The following is a 20,641-nucleotide window of genomic DNA, read 5'->3' as shown; positions in this document are numbered from 1 at the left end:
GGAAGGGACGGCTCTAGCCATATAGCTATCTCTTCAAACGAGATCCACCTTGATGGAAGAAATCATAAAACCAAGAAAAAAAAATCTATTTTATTACTATGATGTTATGTTGTGATTGCCAAGAGAGGAGTTCTCGTAGTTTCTTTCCAAGACCTTAAAATGCAAGATGTTAATTCGTCATTATTACACTGGCTGCCTGCTCATGGCTTATCCTAGACTGTCACATCAACCACAGAAACTTGGGTTCGGTTGTTGCTTTATCTTAAATGGCTCCAACTCTGTAATCTTGGCAGGGTTCCCCCCTCCCTGCCTTGTGCGACTGTGTGCAGGTTCTGACTCATCTTTGTGTTTCCCTTTAATCAGGGCTTTTTAATTTCTCCTGCTAGCGCGATGTTTTTTATCCTTTCTAGGAGGTTGTGGCAAGCTGTTTGTTTACCTACATAAAACAGAGGAACAAATTTTGGTCTTAATTGTGTGCATGTGTCTTCCCCTGACTTATTTAGTAATCAGTTAGCGTGTGGGGTGGCAAGGCTGAACCTGCAGACGCTCCAGCTGCCATCAGTACGTGTTGCACAATGCCGGAGAGCCTCTTTTCATTATTTTTTTCATGGAAGGAGTCAAAAAAAACGTGAGTCTAATGTGCATCCGTAACGTGAAGGAGAAAATCTGAAATGTGGAGCATGGCAGAGGCTCAGCGAGCAGCGCGGTGCTCGGGCTCTCCCTGCACAGCTCAGGCATTAAAACCACAGCGAGGAGAAGCAGGGGATCTTATCTGACAACAGCCTTGGGAGGGGAAGTGGGAAAGATGCATAATTTGAGTCGTTTGGGTTAAACGAGCACCGTTTATGTCTAACTCACAGAGCAGCCCAGCGTATGTGGGATTTTTTTAACAGGGTTTAGATTTGCGAGGGAAGTGTTTGTAGATACCTAAAGAGAAACAGGTGGGGAACATCACAGGCAGCATCAAAGATGCTTTTGTCCTGAGAATAACTGAGCGAAGGTGTAACAAAGCTGCCTTGTTAACCGACCAAAGTTGGTAAAATATCTGTCCTCTTTTCAAACAGGAAATCTTGCTGGCCCACACAGGAAAAGCAAAAGCAGTTGACAAAAGGCTTGTAATTTATATACTGACAGCCCAGTTCATTGTTAAACATGATTCTTTAATGCGCTGTATCTGGTGTGTGATTGATTTCCTTGTAGCCTGTTACCCAGCTGAAACTAGCAACATATCAGCCTTATTTCTTCTTTCTTTCTTTTTTTTTTTTTTTTCTTGGAAATTGAGGATAAATCCAGCGCTCTTTGGGAAATATTGTGTCCCGAGACCTTGCAGAGCTGGTGAGTGACTGCGCTGGGCAGCTGCTTCATCCATCTCTAGGAAATAACGTTCAGAAGGCCCATTTTTTGTTTGATGGAACAAATATCGGATATGCCTGCGAGACTCAAGGGTTAAATTCCCAACACTGTCGCATATGGCAGTGAGCAGAATCACAGATGTTGATGATACAACATAATTAGTATTCTTTTATGTAAATGAAGGCTGTCAATGTTACCATAGTGTCTATACTCTTTCAAGCTGGAATCTCTGCCACTTGGTCTCACCAAGGCTAGACAGGATTATTCCACGGATTTCTAGCAAGGCTTGAGCAGGAAAATGAAGAAGAAGGGGGAAAAGAGGTCTGGGAGGAAGGCGAGAGAAAGGTGAGCAGGAACGCTTCCAACTTGGAAGGAGGAGACCGGACCCGTCCTTTGTTTACTGTCGCATTTCCAAAAGTCTCTCCAGGTCCTGGGATTTCTGAGTGAATGAACACCGTCCAAGTGCGAGGTGTAGCGATTTTAACTATTGCGAATAACTGAAAGGGCTATTTAGGCACTGAAAAAAAAAATCACCGTGTTGAGATGAATTCTGAAGTGGCCACTTGAGCTTCAATCTGAAGACGAGGAGAGTTAAAGAACAGAAAAGCTTTGATTTTATATATATTATTTTAAATATATATGTATTTATTTTTTTTCTTTAACAGATTTCATCTTTAGCAGCGATATCAGTGGAAAGAGTTAGCAATTGAGGTAAATTTGCATCATTTTAGGACCATTAAAAATAAGTTTTCTTAGCCTGGTCAGAAAGGTTTTCTGTATACCATTCAGAGGCAGTTGTTCCATATCTATCCTAAGGCTTTCAGAAGGTGTGCTATTGCCTTTGTTATGCTAAACTCTGTCCCTTGTAAAGTGATTTTTTAACTAATTGTTTTAAATACTTGATCTGACACTGTCTGTGACGTCTGTAGCCACTTTGTGCATGTCATCGCTGTCCCCTGTATCACTTTGTATTCTGTTGAAGTACTGTAGCCAGATATATATGAGCAAATAAATTAATTCTTTCTTGGATTGTTATACCAGATACATTTTTTTTTTTAGTCTTTTTTGCCTTTGGCAAAATGCAGGTTTTTCCTATTTTTTCTTTCCTCTATTTAGTTGCAGTTTACGCTTGACAACTATTCTTTTCTTCATTTTCGTTGTTTGCAAAAAATCATTTAGAAATGAAATTTAATTCAGGACAGATTTTTTTTTTAATCTCCTCCCCCCTTTCACCAAGTTATCGAAGCAGCCAAAATTGAAGTGATCCCAGGAGGTGCACGTTTTTACTCTTTTTTTTTTTTTTTTTTTTTTTTTTTCCTGCCATATGTTGGGTCAACCACTACAAAAGACTTAGGATGAAGAGGCTACGTGTGATCAGCAGACTTATAGGTTATCAGAAATGAAAGCAGGAAAATGAAATTCCAAGTGCATCTTCCCTGTGATTTTTTTTTTTTTTAACGTCTAAGTATTTGGGTTCCTAAGTGCATTCGTGCTTTGACTTTGAGGTAATTCTGTTCCCTAGAATAAATGTGTTTTCTGCAGTAGCTCTTGCACTGAGGGGACTAATTGCATTCAAAAGCAACCTTGTTTGCTTTCTTAGTTTATGTGCATCACAAGAATATTTTCTCTCTAGGGTTTTGAAGCTGCGCTGCCTTACAATGAAGACTTAAGTAGTAATTAAATTCTCAAAGAACCACCAAGGCTCCTTTGGATGAAATGAGGATGTTCCAGGCTCTGGACGTCGTGTCGTGAAGGAAAGAATGTTTAGACATGACTCAGTGAGTAATGCGTGCGTGTGGGTGGGCCTGGGTGCTGTTTCAGTGCCCTGATGGCTTTCACTTGTATCAGGACTGCACAAAAGACACCACTGCTGCCACGAGGAGTGGCACTTTAGTTGTTCTCCTTGTACAACTGAGTATCTTTTATAAAACACATGGACGTGTGTTCATGCAAACAAGTACGCATGCAGAGGTTTCATTAGGTTTACTCTAACAAGGTGTTATGCATTTCATATTTTTCCCCCCGATGATTTTTAAACATTAAAACTATTTGGGAGGGTGAGGGAGATAGGAGAATTTGAGGGTAGAACGTAAAGCCTGCAGACTTGAGATCGCATATAGACCAGGTCTGGTTATGGCCATTACCTGATATTTTTGTGGCTTCTGTGAAAAGTTGCTAACCTCCGTCTAGTTCCTGATGACACGCATTCCAATTCCAAATTCATTTTGTATGTATCAATTTCAAGAGGGCAGCTAAAGATCAAACGTGTGGACTGAATTAATGTTTTTCTCTCTGGAAGCGAGCCATTCGGGTTGGGTAGGGCACGCTGGCAGATGTCTGGGCCATCCTTAGTAGACGATAGACAGTCTTGTTCTGCAGAGCTTGTCAATCCAATCTCTTTTGCTGATACTAAAAGCTGCTCTTAAAAATATTGTGCACAGAAATAATGTAGTCGGTTGAAGGAAAACTGCAATTGGAATCGATGTGACGCGACATCTGTATTTTTATAGGTCTTTACATCTGGTACAAAAAGAGAGCATTTTAAATATGGAAGTGGGTCTAAGATTTTTTTTCTTTTTGCCTTCCAAGGTCAAAGCAGCGAAGACTTCTGTAAGAGATGGATAGATGCAAACATGTTGGGCGGCTACGACTCGCCCAGGACCATTCTATCCTGAACCCGCAGAAGTGGCACTGCATGGACTGCCAGACAACTGAATCTATCTGGGCTTGTCTGAAATGCTCCCATGTAGCCTGTGGGAGGTACATCGAGGAGCATGCACTTAAACACTTTGAAGAAACCAGACATCCATTGGCAATGGAAGTTAATGACCTGTACGTGTTTTGTTACCTTTGTGAAGATTACGTCTTGAATGATAACCCCGAGGGTGATCTGAAACTGCTAAGAAGTTCTCTGTCAGCGATTAAAAGTCAAAAACATGATCCGTCGACGAGAAGTGGCAGGACTTTGCGATCCATGGCTTTGGGAGAGGACATGTGCAACCATCAAAGGACCCTTCAGGGACAGTCTCAGATGCTTACAGCTCTCTGGCACAGGCGCCAGTCCTTGCTTACAAAGGCGCTGCGGACCTGGTTTGATAAGAGCTCCAGAGGCCAGCAAAAATTACAACAGAAGAAGCAAATGGAGGAGCTGGAGAGGAAGAAGGAGGCAGCGAGGCAGCGGCGGCAGGAGATGAAGAGACAGCTTCTGGAGGAGCTGGCAAACACTCCTCCAAGGAAGAGTGCGAGGCTGTTGTCCCACGTGCACAGAGAGAACTTGATTCCAAGGAAATTCAGGGAGGTGGCGACCGCTTCCCCTACCTCAAGGCAGATGCAGAGCAGCAGATTCAATCAGTTTTATTCCATCCGGCGTAAGCCTCTGATGACTCCCGGGGTGACGGGTCTAAGGAACCTGGGAAACACATGTTACATGAATTCTATTCTGCAAGTGCTAAGTCACCTCCAGAAGTTTCGAGAATGTTTTTTGACGCTTGATCTCTGTGAAACAGAAGAACTCTTAGCCAAAACTGTGAATGGGAAGTCTAGGATGCCTGGCAAATTGGCAAATGGATCCGCTGCTAATGAGTCAGGGAAGACTGACAAAGTGGGATCATATGGCACGCAGAGCTTGCCAGCTGGCTTAAATGGTGGCTCCTCGATAAGCAGGAGTTTAGAACTGATACAACCCAAGGAACCAAGTTCAAAGCACATCTCCCTCTGTCACGAATTGCACACCCTCTTCAGAGTGATGTGGTCTGGCAAGTGGGCGCTCGTGTCCCCGTTTGCCATGCTGCACTCTGTGTGGAGTCTGATCCCAGCGTTTCGGGGCTACGATCAGCAGGACGCTCAGGAATTTCTCTGCGAGTTGTTGGATAAAGTTCAGCAGGAGCTGGAGTCGGAAGGAACGAAGCGCAGGATCCTCATCCCTTTCTCTCAGAGGAAGCTCACCAAGCAGGTCCTGAAGGTGGTGAACACCATTTTTCACGGGCAGTTGCTGAGTCAGGTATGCAGCTGGTTTTGCACAGAAATCAGTGGGAGCTGTTAACAGCGAGAAACAATGGCTTTTGTTTCTTGAGGAACCACCAGATACCGAGGAGTAATTGCTTAGGAGTGCCTCCTGAGAATGAAAACTGATTGCTGCTCAGGTTGTCAGTGGTTTCAATGCTTTTCATGTCTATTGTAAATTTAGTGGACGTTTGCCACTTGAGAATGACATCTGCACTAGCACAGAGGTTCTGAGCCCCTACTTTTAAGTTTTTATTGTGTTTTTAAAGCATCTTTGTAGTTCTCATCCCTTTATGGCTTTGTTTCTGTGACTAGAAAGAATACGATGAAGGACAGAGAGGGCAGTCAGCCTGCGCCATAAAGAATAAGTTGTATGTGACACTTCTTATTTGCAGGCCTTTGAAAGTCATCTTGAGATGCTGAGCATGCTTAACATATGTTTCTGTAGGAGCTGAACGTGCCTGCCCTGTCACGCTGCTTGGTCTTTTATTCCTGTGCCGTTCCCTTGTCTGAAACGCATTACTCCCCACAAGGCTGACCCTGAAAGCGCAGCGTGTTTGAAAGTCCTCCGCTGCCTTTGCTGTCCAGGAGAAATGAATGCTCACATAACTTGACACTTCAGGGCTTCCACGATCAGCCCCCGAGGCGTATGATGTGTGTGCATCCCTGCTAGTCTCTACGTGGTCTGTCTCAGTGCCAGCCTTGCTGTGCCTACCACTCCTAAGGACTCCCATGCACGTTAAATACCAAAAGGTGTATTTTTTGAGCTAAAGCTCTGGATTTCCAGGGAAGGAATGCTTGAAGTCCTGGTTTGTTTGAATTGTCTCTGCATTGCATGAACTTCTCTGCTTAACTGAATGCTCTTTGTCCAGTTGTCTCTTGGCTCTGAAGGTGGTGCCTTATGGCTAAGGTCAGTGTGATAGGCAGGGCTGTTACCAGCAGGAAGATGTTCACAAATCAGCGTGAGCTATCTTGTTACAATATATTATAAATAACTTGTCAAGGTATTTATTCTCCTTGTGTACCTTGTGTTGAATTTTAAACCTCTCCAAGCACAGAAGACCTCCTTCCCTATCCGCTAGCTACACTGAGTACATCGTGAAGTTACTGATGCTGTCAGAGGATGGAGGTGGATGGCTGGAAAGCCAGTGCAAAGCTGGGAGCTGGTTTTCTGGTGGAGAGTTTTCACAAGGATGCAAAGTGTGGATCTGCTTTCTGGTTTTGTTACCTCCTCATCTTCTTGCTTGCTGCCTCTGAGATTAGTGAAAACTTTTCTGCTGTTTATATTTATAATACTCCAGAAAGACAGCAGAAGTGCACTTTAAATTTGTCCTTTCATGCTCCACTCATGAATAATTTTTATATAGTTAGCAGATGAAACAGAGGAATTACACACAGCACTTTCGAGTGTGCAAGGAAGATAGAGAAACAAGGGAAGGAAGACTGTGGGATAATTGCTAACCCATACTGCTTGTAGTAGAAAACAGAGTGCTCGTTAGCCAGCCGTGGAGTGGTATTACACCTGCAATATCTTCTGAGGAGGTGAATCCCATAAAGGTGAATGTTGTCTCCGTTTCTGGAGAATTGAGAAAGTCTAAATTATTTGCTGCAGACATTTCTAATCTGAAAACTAAATCTACAAAGGTTTCTCTTGACCTGCTGCCCATTTTTCTGGCTGTGAGGCTGTGCTTCTTGGGCGTAAGCTTGCCATTTAGATGTGAATTTCAAACGTCTGTCTGCAGGTGTACGTGTACCTAACTTCATTTGTGTACCAACATTTCATTCCCAGGTCACCTGCATAACATGCAACTACAAATCCAACACCGTTGAGCCCTTCTGGGATCTTTCCCTGGAATTTCCTGAGCGCTATCACTCCATTGAGAAGGGGATCATCCCCGTTAACCAGACGGAGTGCATGCTGACAGAAATGTTGGCCAAGTTCACAGAGACTGAAGCTCTGGAAGGGAGGATATATGCATGCGACCAATGCAACAGTAAGTCTGCTGCTGTCTCTGCTGATTAGAAGTCCTGTTTTTTTTTTCTGAGAGGTTCCTGATGTATGTTTTGTGCCTGAAAACCTGGTGTGACCGATGCATATCCCTCCCTTGCATTGAAGGGGAAGGAAACTTAGAGCTTGGGGGGGGATTGGATTGAGAGTCAAGAGGAGAAAACACTAAGGAACAATAGTCCTTACCTGCTGCATGGCAGGAAAGCTTTTGTAACAAGCTGTCTATCTGCTCTCTGCTCTTGACTGAATCCTTTAACCAGAAATCACAACTGCAGAGTTCTCGTGGTCTGCCACTAGGTTAGAGTTTCTCTCTCTTTGTAGGCATTTTGTCAAAATGCAGTGAAGTGACATTATTCTGAGAGTCTCAGGTTAATGTATTACCTGCTATATGAATGCGTGTGTTTTGCTGTGCTCAGCTAGAAGATGACTTCTGTAGCAGGTCTGAGTGTAAGGTCATTATATTTCTGAATGTAATTTTAGCCTCGTGTATAATCATGCAGCTCAGCTACTCTGATAAGCTGTGTTTGGATTTTTTTTTTCATGTAGGTATTTATGGCAAATGTTTATTCCCTTGGGAGGAAAATGGCAATAATTTGACTTGCATTGCAACGAGGCAGCTGAAATAACAAGTATTTGTAGAGACCTCTTCGCTATCAACTTGTGAATCAGTTACCAAGCATCTTCCCAAAATGTTGGGAAATAACCATTGACTGAGGTGTCCTTGAAACAAAGCCAAATATAATTTGGACAGATTCTGATTCACAAATAATGTTCACAAAGCGTCATTGTGATCGAGCACAGCTTTTATCTTAACTCAGTCTTCTGTGATTTTTTTTTTGTGGAAGCCCAAACTTTAACAGTTGCTTCAGAGTTAAACAGCTAAAGAAACATTTAACCAGCTGAAAAAAAAAAAAAAATCAGGGAAAGGCAAATAAATAGCTTGCATCTAGGTGCCAAAAACTATTGGGGGCAGTGCTTGTCAGACGCGATAGAGGAGGAGCAACCCATCTGTTCTGAGCTGGTGCAGCGAGGTGCAGAAATCTAATTAACAGGTACATTTCTTATTGGAAACTGAAAGCCACCTGTCTTCCTGGTACGGTGGTGTGTCTGGTGTTCTGGAAAGAGTAATCACTGGGAAGAGGAATGTTTTTTCCCCTCTTCTCCAGTTTCTGTTCAGCCATTCCTTTTGCTTTGTGAGCGGGCAGCACTCCTCCTGGAGGTGGAACCTTGCTGGAAGCATTTTCCTCTAACTTGTATTAATATCCTGGAGCTAAGTTTGCTGGTGTAAGCTTTGTTGTAGTGCTCTAATAAATGGATTGAAGTTTTATTTTAAAAGAACAGAGCGTCAAGTAGTGTTATTTGTATGCTGGCAGCTCACCTGCTGAAACTGCTGCAACCCTAGATGTCAAAAAATACTTTAAGTGGTTTTAAGCATGGTTTTTGATCTTAGGAAGTTGTCTGTGAAGGAATGCATAAGAAGTGTTTACTCGTGTTTCTATCCTATGGGTGCATGTGAGATGGACTAGTGCTGCTGGAAGAAAAAGAGAGTTCATAATGGGTTCTCTTTTGCTCTCAATATAATTACACCATGATAATTACACCTTGCCTTGCTATTTTATTTTTCTTTGGTAGGCAAACGGCGAAAGTCTTCTCCTAAACCTCTTGTTCTGAGTGAAGCTAAAAAGCAGTTAATGATCTACAGACTACCTCAGGTCCTCCGACTGCACCTTAAACGATTCAGGTGAGCGGGGCACGCTGCGGGGTGTCAGGCAGGTGCCTTGTGTCTTTTGGGAGAGAAGTGCTAAGTGGGGTCCAGCAACTTCTCTCCCTTTCTGGGAAATGCATGTCTATAATTGTTTTACCCAGAGCAGGTGTGTAATGCTTGCTTCTAACTCTAAAACCAGTAGCCTGTTTGTAGTGTGTTTTCTGTTACGTGCAATGTACTGTGTTGTGAATTGTACTTAATGATATTTGTCTGGTTTCGGAGACAGCTTGAAGCAGTGACTGTGAGATGGATGAACTGATCTGTTGAGTAAAAGATTTGCTGAAGCTGGAACCCCTGTGATAGTCAAATATATGCATTATGTTAAATAAAACATAGCAGGCAAAGTTCAAAATAAAAAAAAAGTTTCTAAAATGGTTAGCGTAGGCAGTTACGAGATGTGAGGTTTTTATATCTATATAGCTGAGCATTTTAGATGGCATTTGGTTGTCACAGTAGATGTTCTGTTTTCTTTGTTTGGCTGTTACAAATCTCAACAATGCTGGAACTACAGCCAATGGGCATCAATGACGATTCAGTTTTATGCAAAAGATGACTGCAGTAGATTTTAAAGTGAAAACAGAAGGAGAAAATCGTGATGCCCTCTTGAAGGAAAGCTCTTTAAGCTGTTCCACAGTGGCTGTCGAGTGCATCTTCATTCCCACAGCCCTCTGCTGCTGCCCAGAAAGGTCCTGAGCCTTTGATTGTGCCCTTGTGTTTGCAGGTGGTCTGAACGCAATCACCGTGAGAAGATTGGGGTCCATGTCCTCTTTGACCAGGTACTAAACATGGAACCTTACTGCTGCAGGGACTCTCTCTCCTCTCTTGACAAAGAGACCTTTGTCTATGACCTCTCCGCTGTGGTGATGCATCATGGTAAAGGGTTTGGCTCAGGACACTACACAGCATATTGCTACAACACGGAGGGAGGTGCGTGTGCCTTATTTCGGGGGAAACAAATTCAAGAATCTCGGTTTTTATTCCATAGACATAGTGCATAGTAAAGCTTCGTGATCGAGGTTGTTTGGAATCAGGTTTCCTGCCATTCGGTAGTTTGTTTCCCAGAAAGTATTGCTAGTAGCATGCTTTTTTTTTTTTTCTTCTTTTCTTTTTTTTTTTTTTTTTTTTTGTGTAAAGACCACAGATTGCTGCTCTTGGCTTTGTGGCACTTCGGGATGCCTTTTATTGCTCACTGTTAACAGCATGAATGCTTCATTTTCTCACGGGATGTAACTCTGTGGAGCTGCTCCAGCTGGGTGTCTTTTCTCGGTATCCTTGGGATGGTGAGATAAACAGAAAGTGTTTTGAAACCGGACAGGGACTATTCATGAATAACATCCGCAGGGTTTTTGTGAATTTCCAGCAGTCTTTCTGCAGCTGAATCAGCATTGATTCTGCCTTTTAACTGATGCAGAAAGAGGTACAAATTGTCTGTCTCCAGAGAACTCTTATTTTCCTAATTGAGTTTTTGGGCTATAATATGCAATTGGTTAAATTAAGATTCCATATTTCTAAGCTGTGTTAACAGCACAGAAATGGTAAAAACGTTTCCCATTTTAGAAACTCCTTTCCAAGGTATCTGTAGGGCAAAAGGTAGAGATGCCTTTTGTCCTACATGACCCTTTTTCTCTGTGGATGTCTCCTATGAACAGTTCCAAAATGCAGTCAGAAGAAATGATGCCTCCCCTACTAATGTCCTCTTTCTCACTTTGATTCCTAGGTTTTTGGGTCCACTGCAATGACTCCAAACTGAATGTATGTAGCGTGGAGGAGGTGTGCAAAACCCAGGCCTACATTCTCTTTTACACTCAAAGAACAGTGCAGGACAAAGCAAGAATCTCAGAAAAACAACTCCAAGCTCAGGTGCTGTCCAAAAATAGTGATAAAGACAGAAGACTGACATTCCCATGATGGGAAGCTCTATAACTCAATCAACGGTCTCAGTTGTTTTTTGTTTTGTTTTGTTTTTTTTTAAACCATTGGTGTTCACATCTTTCCTCTTTGAATGAAAAAAGGCTCACTGCAGGAAGGGGATCAGATCGTGGTGCTTGCCGCCCAGGGTCTGGAGAAGTGTATCAAGCTGTGCAATTCTGATGCGTAAGATTGTAGTCAGAATCTTGGTTTTTAATGAATATTATTGTTAAATTATGCTCGTAAAACGAAAAGGGAGAGTTTGATGCTTTGTATCATTAGTTTCATATCAAAATAGATTTGAGTAACACATGTAACATGGCACAACCAGGAAACAAAAGCATTCAACTGGCTTCCAAACACCTTCAGTACCTACTAATGCTGACAAACCTCTAGAAGGAGCAGGTATCGTACCATCCCCTTTAATTGTCGTTCAGATTTCCAGGGTTTGAATCACACCCAGGTATTTATTTTTATGATTGTCGGATAAATGGTGTTGGCTGCCCTAAAAGCCATTCTTGCTGAAGAAATGTTTGACACTCTTCTACAAGAGAAAATATTCCCCAGACCTCAGCTATTTCTGCGATACTAATTTATTTGCTATCATTTAAGGGCAAACCTTATTCTAAAAATGGCTTAAATGGCTGGCTATTTTTTTTTTTTTTCAGTGTTATGGGGGCTGTGTGCACACTTGATGGTTTATTCTCTAGGCTGAACTGAATAGGCAGCTAAATTCACTAGGAATGTGATTCTTGAAACAGTTCTGCTCTGGAGAATGTGTCTTTTGTTTTGTTTTAAACCAAACAAAGAAAACAACAAAAACACCCTATAATAAGACGGGAATGCACCTGTGTGTGATCAGTCACATCTGTTTACAGTGGAAGCAAAAACGAAGCCTATACTACAGGTTTCTGCTGGCATAACTGTGCTGATCAGGTTATAAGGAATTCAAAGCCCTGACTTGCAGAGCTGTGACAGCAGAAGCAGTTAGAGTGGAGGCAACTTACACTGGAAAACTGGCACTTTTTTTTTTTTGTTTTTTAACAAGTGTGGCTTGTTTTCCTCAGGGGAACAGGATGAAGGTAATACCACAACGGTAGGAGACGGAGCTAGGTTCTGCTTCTGCTCCTGTAGTGGGAATATTCATGAACTCTGGTGGTTACACAAGGTCCAGAATAACTGAAGGCAGTGGGGTTGCACAGATGTCGTGCTGTCATGAGCAGAATTTAACCTGTGAAGTCTTTATTCCTGCTGGGGCATAAGGGGAAGGAATGTAGTTAACTGTCAAATTACACGTTGAGCTTGAAAGGCTACAATAATGTCTGTATCTTGTAATCATCTTGATTTTAGAATGTAGGGCCCTAGTTGACTTTTTATAGTCACTTCTCAGCCTACGGTTGGACCTCAGGTATTTTTATAATTTGGGGTTTGACTGCTCACGCTTCGTATTTTAAACAAATCTGAATATGTAACTGCAAAGATACATGACATCTTTCAGTCTTGATAGTTGCTTTATTATTAATTTTTTTTTGTAAACGGTTATAGGTTGCTGTCATCTAAAATATGAGGCTCTTCAAAAAAAAAAATTGATTTTATTTTCAGGAAGAGAAGTTCTGAAAGCAGGTTTCTCTTCTTCCCTCTTCTACTTTTATCCTTGCCATCATATGCCCATCAGACATAAATTAATGTGCGTTATTCTTAGAGGGGGAGAATAGGAAAATTTCCCAAATACCATTCCTCTTTTTCCACTGCCGCTACTGCAACTTCTAATTCCCTGTCCTATGGGCAAATTGGTCCATTTTACTTTGGCTGACATGTCACTTTAGCCATGCAGAGGTGAGCACAGCAAACATGAAACTCCTCTTTTGTTAGAGCACAGTGCCGCTTTAGGTCTCCTCTGTCCTTAAAGATTCCCATTTCCTGAACATCTGAGGAACATGTGGCTTTCTGAGCCTACAAAAACTGTTTTTTGCCAATTATTCTTAATCGGGAGTTCACATGCTCATGTGTTTTTTTGGAGACGAGTCAGTGTGAAAGAGTCCTGTGGGAACAAAGGGAAAACTTTAACTTCTGTTTCTCTAAATGTAGCGTGGTCTGGAAGGATTTCCTATGAATGTCTATATATCCTCGTATTTACTAGGTAGCATTATTTTTTGTGCTACTAGTAAATAAAATTAATGCAAATGCAATAGGCCAGGCCGAGATAGAATAAAAGTAAGAGTGACCCTGCTGAATGTGGAGGAAATTGCTTTGGCTTCAGCACAGGTGGAAGTTGGCATTCCTGAAGGAATGGAAACCACGTGCTCGTGATTTTCAGGTGCGGGCTATTTTCAGATATGTGATGGATTCTTTTCTGGAGCAAAATGTGCTTTGTGAAAACTACACGTCTTAGAAGGAAAATGAAAGGAAAAGGTGTTTGCCGTTGCCTTCTTAATCTCAGCGGTGGAAGGGAAAGCTGGACGCTCACAGTTTTACTGTGACTACCAAATACTGTGCTCACGGTCCGACTCCCTTACCCTGTTCATACACACTCTGATTGTTACTGCAGTGAGCCGAGACACTTCGCTGTGAATGCTCATCTTTTGACTGAGTGTTTTGCGTTAATATTTGAATTCAGGTAGGAATTGATACAGCTGTCAGTGAATAAGTTGCAGAGGGGGGCTGGGAGCATACCCGTAGCCATTGGTGCACCCGATTGCCCGAGCAGATTTTGTAGCACGTGCTGTTGACATCTTTTGACGTTAGTGGCCTCTCCGTGTGAGCCTCGTTGTGCTGAGACGTGGAGATCCTGCGGTCAGAAAAATGATTGCCCTGATAGGGAAGGAATGAATTATACTTCAAAGTAAACTTGCTTTTTCCAACACTGTGAGGTTTCTGTAATATTTAGCTTTTATTTGGAAGCGATAGCGTATAGCATTTTTTATGCTGTTTGGTTTATATTTGTCTACTGCAGGCATCTTTGTGTAAGCATAGCCCAACGCCCCCATCGTGGTGGACACTGTTTTATAGTGTCCTGCTTGCCAGAAATAATAATTGGCAGCTACTTCTTTACATTAGTAAGACAAACATACAACTTGCAATTACAACGAAGCTCATTTAAGTGAATGCCTGACAAAGTGCAGCCTGTGATGCAAACTTTGTCCCTCCTTTAAAGGTTTGGCTTCAAATCCTGCTAATACAGTGGTACACGTTTAGAAAAATTCCAAATGCAGGCTCTACTTCTGCAAACACCTAAGCAAATGATGCAACTTAGCTCAGGTGTGGAGTTCAGCATCCAAAGTTTTGAGTCGCAAGCTGAGTGTCTGCAGGATTAGAATCTTTCTTGTGGTCCCACTGGAAGTGGAATTGGTTTGTGTACGTACAGCGATTCCTGTACCAGGGCTCAGTCCTGTAGCAAGGAGCCAGTTGCCTTGAGAGCTGCTGAGAGCAAGTGCTGGGTTTGTGGCACCCTGCAGGTTATTGTTGGAGGGCGAAGGAAGCCACTGTCAGGCTCGTGAGCACGCAGCCTTTGGGGCAGGACTGTTCCCAGCATGTCCTTCTTCTGTTCAACTTGTAAGTAAATCGGTGTTTCTTAATTTTATGCTTTCAAGAATGAAGAATCTTAATGTATTCATGGCCAGGTGTGATACAACATCTGCTGTAGTCATTAGAAAACACTTTATTTTAGCTAACTTCATTCCACTAGCGAGTTAATTGCGCAGATTTGCCTTTATGTTACCCCTTTGCTGCCTGCATGCCCAAGTTAAACTATGCATACCACAAAAATGGTTTCTCTGCAAAGCAGTGAAAAAAACAATTTTTTCCCCATTAGTTCTGACCAGAACAATTCCACAATCTGGCTTTGGAGTTGTCAATGGGAGGCAGCAAATGGAAGAATGTGTATTAAACGCTTGACATCAAACTTTTCTGGGTGGCAGCACCACTCCCATGTACTTAAGGACTTCCAGAAGGTTTTTTGAGCATAGGAATCAAATTGGAAGCAGTAAAAGCAGTAAGTGTGTCCTATGGACTCACTATCAGAAGTTATTTTGGTTTGTAAAAGCAAGGCTTCTAGCAGAAATATTGTCTTGGTGGCAATTTAGACATGCTTATGTTGACTGTGATGGCCCCAGGCCTGAGTATGCTTAATTGCACCTCAATGAGAGAGACTAATGAACCTTCTGGCTGTTGCCCGATACCCCAGGATAAGCTACAGTGGAAATCAACAGTGCTGCAGAATGAGAAGTACTTACGGAAGAGACAGTAAGTAGAGGGAGATTAGTTTCACCTGCCAATACAATTTTGTGAACTAATTTTGTATGATTCCTTAGATTTGGTGCCTTGTATCCGATAACGTTTTGCGTGGGACAGAAATGTTGGGAAATCAGTCATTAATTCCTGACTGAAGCAGCAGATCTGTGTGGTTTTTGTAAGTACTCTCAATATCACTGACGTTTTTACATTTCGTATCGGTATGGGAGTGGAAAAGTTTACCAGCAAGCTCAGAAGCTAGCGTTTTACTGTTACGTGTTTGAGATCTCTGTTTTTGGAATAATTAAAGGAGCAACTTGTTCAAAGGCAGATTAGATTTGGCCTCTTAGATTTTTCTCATGTCATCTGGGCCCCTTGCAGCCAGGTCAGTGAGTTGACATCCACCACATCATGTAACGTGGTGCAGGGAACACACACTCCAGTGGGGTTTTTTTTGGGTAGAGTAGCTGTAGCTTTGGAAAGGACCTTCTGTTACAAGTAATGGTAATGGCTGGTTTAGAAAAGAAAGAATATACATGTAGTTACTCTTGCCATGGCAGTGTTTGCACAGATTTCTTCTTAGCAGCCTAGCAAACATCTCTGCACCTGAGCAGACCTTTCGTGGTAACGCCTGGGTGAGTGAGTTGTGCAAGATATCCCCTGTGTAAGGTGGCCAAGTGGCCCTTCTTCAGAGTAAGTGGTAAAATCCAAGCAGCAGCTCTGAATTCTGCCTTTTTGCGTGTTTAATCCCTTCAGCTGGTTTGAGATCAGATAGGATGGACTCAGGCAGAGAATTTATTGCCCGTGGGAAGGTAAAACCTCAATTAAGTGTTGTTTTTTTTAATGTCTATTACATTAACATTGATACCTGCTTATTGCGGGTAGGTAGATGGGAATGTGAAGCATTCTAACAAGCTTTTAAATTTGTAAAATCTACAGCACAAATGAATGATCTTAAGCTATGTATGTCGGTTACCTGTACCAACCTGTGATTGTTTGTATTAGTTCATTTAAGGGGTGTGCCTTGAGGCCACTCCTTCCATCGTGCGTATTTTATTTTCTGTGTGAGAGAGAGAATGGGTTCCACTTGTTTAAAGGGTAACTGCACGGTGGGCCAAAACACCTCCAAAAGAGTTCTTAGGTCTTAAAAATGCTGTTTGCAATGTACGTTTCCAAAAGGGGGAAGGAAGGAAAAAAAAAGACTGGGCCAATGGGCCCAAGACTGACTTTAACTTTAACCACTGTTAATTATTTATTGTTTTGAAGCGTGTGCACGACATGGATTGCAGTTACAGCAAAGTGCTCTCCCCTTTGGGTTCTTCTTGAACTGCCGTACTACTGATTTTGTGCAGGTTGGGGCGAGGAAAGGGGACGGGAGGAATGAAACAATCAGCAACGATAAAGCCAAGCTGACTGCAGCAGTGAGCTGTGGTCTGCGTTCAGCAGAGACAGGAAGCATCCGATACACAGATCTCGCGTGTCAGACGATTGCATATTTTGCAGGTGTAAGCATTAAAATCCACATGCAGTCTCACTAGCAGCAAGCTCCCAGTTTGGGGGGCAAAAATTTCTCCTCTCAGTAATCTCACACTGGCAAACCAATGGTGCTTTTCCATTAAAAATTGCAGTTCCTAAGGAACAGTACCCCAAATCCTCAAGTTTTTTTTTTTTTTTTTAAAAAAATCTGCCTGCTTAAAGCCCACAATGTCACTGTAAATGCTTCCGTAACTGGAAGTGAGAAAGGAGATGATGCAGTTGGTGACTGAACACAATTTGGTTTGTTCCTTTTAGTCTTGATGCCATACTTTCAGTAGAGATGGCAGGTAGCGAATTTCCCTTTTTTTTTTTTTTTTTTTTTTTTTTCCCTGCTAAACCTCCTGTTCTGGGCCCTGACTTGTCAAAGTACAACTAGGAAAGGCCTGCTTCTGTTCCTGCTATACAGACACTTTCCGTGTGAGCATCTCTTCGTGGGAGCGTGAGGCTTTTGAATGTTCCTCCTGCTGAAGAGGCACAGACCCCCCTTCAGCACGGGCAGCGTTAAGTGTTACTTAGGCTAGCCTTATTTCCTTACATAACCACATCCATGCTGTGGGGATAACTTGTACTGCTACAGCTCCATCAGTAGGGTCAAATCAACACCCCGTTTGCAGATAAATGAGGTTAAAGAATGTATTATAATGTGGGCACGCCAGAGCCCTGCAGGTGAGCGATGCCACCACAGGCTTGTGGTGCACTGCTGAATAGGATCTGTAGGTAAGAAGTTGGGATAAGCACCCCTGGGGCTCCTTCTCCTTTCTGCATACCTCTGTACCTCGGATTTGGGAATATCTCGTAGCATGTGTCATCTTTGTTCTCCTTACATTTATTAAATGGAGGTACTAGGCCTGGCCCTGGTGGCTGTTTCCTACTGCTACGAGATGAGCTCCGTGTATCCATGTGCAGATCAAGTTTTCACCTTGTTTATCAGACATGCAAAGTACAGAAACCTGGAGCCCATGTAAAAGAGGTCCTAGTTTTTCCCTGCTTAATTTCAGCTTTGGTTAAGCGGTCACACCCTGAGCCACAGCCTCCTCGACATCCACTTAAATAAGCAGTTTGCAGCAAAGGAACAAGTGGCTAAGTTTGTTTCCAGTCCAACTCTTTAACAAATCTGTTTTTCCACAGAACAAACCTGGTTGCGATGTTCAGGATGGTTCCAGCAGCTGCTCAGAGCAGTGCTGAGCTCCTTCAGGTGTGGCAGGCGCGGGTGGGATGCTGCCGGGGAGCCCCTGCTTCCACTAACGCCCCGGAAGCTCCGCTGTTGACTTGAGCAAGGGCAGAATTAATCTTCAGGCCTTTTAAAGTTAATCCTGCTCTAAGTTAAGATCCCTGGAAGGGTGCTGTTGGCAAAGGCTGGGCAGAGCACGAGCGTTTTTCTTTCAGGACGAAATCCCCTTGCAGCCCCTGTGAAAACAAGAGTAAAAAGCTGCCCTCCTTTCTTGGATAAGGATCAAAGCTGGAGCTTGGGTGGGTTTCCTGATTTCTCAGTGACTTCTGGGGGGGGCTTTAGGTCAAAACAGCCTCGAGTTTCTGCTTCGAGTTTCTGCTGCTTATGTTGCTAATGACTTAAGCTGGTGTACGCCGTGCTGTGCTCATGAATGGGACCGCCTTTGCTTCAAGGACACTCCCAGGCAGCAGCGAGGGACAAGAGAATCCAATTAATGACCGAATGTTTCTGGCTCTCGGTCCAGCTGCCTCATAGCTCAGCGCGAACGCTCGAGGCACTGCTCCTAATCACGGGGTCAGCAGCTTTTATTTTAGTCAAGGTTTAAGACAACATCAAGTAAAAGCCTAATGTACTTAGCTGCGTGAGCTACCCCCTGCCTCAGGAGGCGATTAGTGCGTTCTAAATCAAAACTCCGATTAACTAGAAAATGACCTAATGTTCTAATTAATCCCCTTTTCCTTCAGAAACTGTTCCTGCAGAACTCGGATTATCCAGACTTCACAAGAGTTTGTTTCTTTACAGGATGTAAGAAGTCCTGCTTTGAACGCAGCATTTTGGAACATCTGTGTCAGTAGTGGAAATAATTTCTTTCGGGCAGGTTAAAGGGGCAGTTCTCAGCCACAAAGCGCGGGGGCAGTGCTACTTGAAAGGAATGTCTTAAATTAAAAACCCGTGCACAACTGTCCAAAGAATGCGAAGCCATGGTGCAGTCACACTGCTGTAACACTCAGGGCTGGGAAGTTATTTTGCTCTACGAGCAGCTTCTTGGAGCTGCAGTGTCCCCTGCCTGCTGAAATCACACCTGCGGCTCCCGGCAGCCTCACCTGGGGCTTTCAGGCCACGGAATTAAAATGCTATGCAACACCAAATGGCTTTTTTTCCCCCCCCCGAAAAAAAAAAAGGATCCTAATTCTTTTAAACATCCCAGCTTTATCTCAGCCAGACATTACCCATGAAACCTTCTGGTGGTTAGAGTTTACCTAGGGCTTTTTACAGTTTTGTTTTTCCTTTGAATAAGTAGCTGATGGGTCCTGCTTACAACCCAGGACTGGACTTGTTCCTTTGTCTTTTGGGTGTGAAATATAAATCATGTTTTTATGATTTTTTTGTAAATCTTTACTCTTTTTACACCTTGTTTTTGTAAGCTGAAGTTTCTTATTAAAAAAATGAAATTCCACTGGGTCATGTCATTATTCTACATACTTTAATATTAAATTAGGCATCTAGATGGTGATACAGAAGAAAATTCTGCGTGTGAGGGCTTCCCATCTTTGAGGAGACTGTTCTCAATTCCTTGCGGAATGAATTGCTCAGGAATTCTCTCTTCCATACTTGAGATTTTCCCCCTGTTGTCATTGCTTTGAGCAGGACACGTTGGACGTAGGAGTAGGAGCTCTGCAGAGAAGAACGGGAGCCGCTCCCGTGAGCGCATCAGAACTTGTAACTGCTACACACAGCGCCTGCGGTCCTGGCGAACGGGGAGGGCGAACTCCTCGGCTGGGCAGGTCTGATCCTTCCCTAGATGGGTAATTAAGCACAATCAAGGTTGGGTCAGGGTGCTTCACACGAGTGGGGCTGGCTCAGGGTCTGCTCCATGCAACTAAGTGCTGATCCAAAGACCTCCCAGCCCCCCTGACTCCCCTGGGATCCCCTTCCCAGCTCCCAGCCTCCTTGCAGCCCCTCCCGGCCCTCTGATCCTCAGCGATCTCCTCCCAACACCCTTCACAACCCCCCTCCCGGCCACCTGCAGCTCCCTCCTCACTCCTCTTCACCCCCCTGCTGGCCCCAGACCCCTTGCAGCCCCCTCCCAGCCCCCTGACTCCATGCAGCTCCCTGCAGCCTCCTCCCAACCCCTTTAGGCCTCCTCCCAACCCCTTTAGGCCCCCTCCCGACCACCTTCAACCCTCCCCAGGGCCACCTGTAGCTCCCTCCCGATCCCTTTCGACCCCCAGCCCCCTCCCAGCCCCCCCAACCCCCTTCGGTCCCCTCCCAACCCCCCTCAGCCGGCCCCTGACCCCTCCCAGCCTCTCACCGCCGCTATGCCGCGGGCTGCGGGGCCATGAGGTCGATGTCCGTCAGGTTGCGGGCCACCCAGACGCCGGCGGCGAACAGCCCCAGGTTGAGCAGCAGGTTCCTGGGAGGGACAGCGCACGGGCAGCCCGCGGGGCCTCCTCACGGGGGCCTTCTCACGGGGGCTCTCTCCCCCTTCCTCCTCCCCTTCTAAGACCCCCCCACGGCCGAAACCAACCTTCGGAAGTCGTTCCTGTCGGCGGCGAAGCGCAGCAGCCCCCTCAGCCACCCGCCCAGGCCTTGCCGAGGGGCCGCCGGGCCGCCCGCCGCCACCGCGCCGCTCGCCGCCATCTTGTCACCGTCACCGCCACAGCCCCCC

At 44.1% G+C, this 20,641-nt stretch overlaps 2 protein-coding genes across 15 annotated transcripts in view; one reads left to right on the top strand and one right to left on the bottom strand.

The window, feature by feature from the left end:
• Window positions 1–19,429, top strand: part of USP49 (ubiquitin specific peptidase 49) — a 33,755-nt gene extending 14,326 nt beyond the window's left edge. For 7 of the 14 annotated variants that reach the window (XM_084498330.1, XM_084498328.1, XM_084498329.1 and 4 more), the window contains 7 exons: window positions 2,019–2,064; window positions 2,987–3,131; window positions 3,943–5,353; window positions 7,145–7,349; window positions 8,996–9,104; window positions 9,850–10,055; window positions 10,846–19,429. In XM_084498330.1, coding sequence (XP_084354456.1) covers window positions 3,971–5,353; window positions 7,145–7,349; window positions 8,996–9,104; window positions 9,850–10,055; window positions 10,846–11,036 — 2,094 coding nt within the window. In that variant the 5' untranslated portion in view covers window positions 2,019–2,064; window positions 2,987–3,131; window positions 3,943–3,970 and the 3' untranslated portion in view covers window positions 11,037–19,429. The remainder of the gene's footprint in view (window positions 1–2,018; window positions 2,065–2,986; window positions 3,132–3,942; window positions 5,354–7,144; window positions 7,350–8,995; window positions 9,105–9,849; window positions 10,056–10,845) is intronic. The other 7 variants (XM_084498322.1, XM_084498332.1, XM_084498333.1 and 4 more) reach the window with 2 other exon arrangements.
• Window positions 19,430–19,442: 13 nt separating this feature from the next.
• Window positions 19,443–20,639, bottom strand: TOMM6 (translocase of outer mitochondrial membrane 6). Its single transcript, XM_084498335.1, has 3 exons — window positions 20,501–20,639; window positions 20,285–20,386; window positions 19,443–19,770 (listed from the first exon to the last, which is right to left on the bottom strand). The coding sequence occupies exons 1-2, from the start codon at window positions 20,611–20,613 to the stop codon at window positions 20,290–20,292; spliced, it is 210 nt and encodes a 69-aa protein (XP_084354461.1). The 5' UTR covers window positions 20,614–20,639; the 3' UTR covers window positions 19,443–19,770; window positions 20,285–20,289.
• Between the last annotated feature and the right edge of the window lie 2 nt (window positions 20,640–20,641).

The sequence above is a fragment of the Aythya ferina genome, assembly GCF_964211825.1.
Source record: "Aythya ferina genome assembly, chromosome: 25".
Lineage (NCBI taxonomy): Eukaryota > Metazoa > Chordata > Aves > Anseriformes > Anatidae > Aythya > Aythya ferina.
This window is presented reverse-complemented; position numbering and strand designations above follow the sequence as displayed.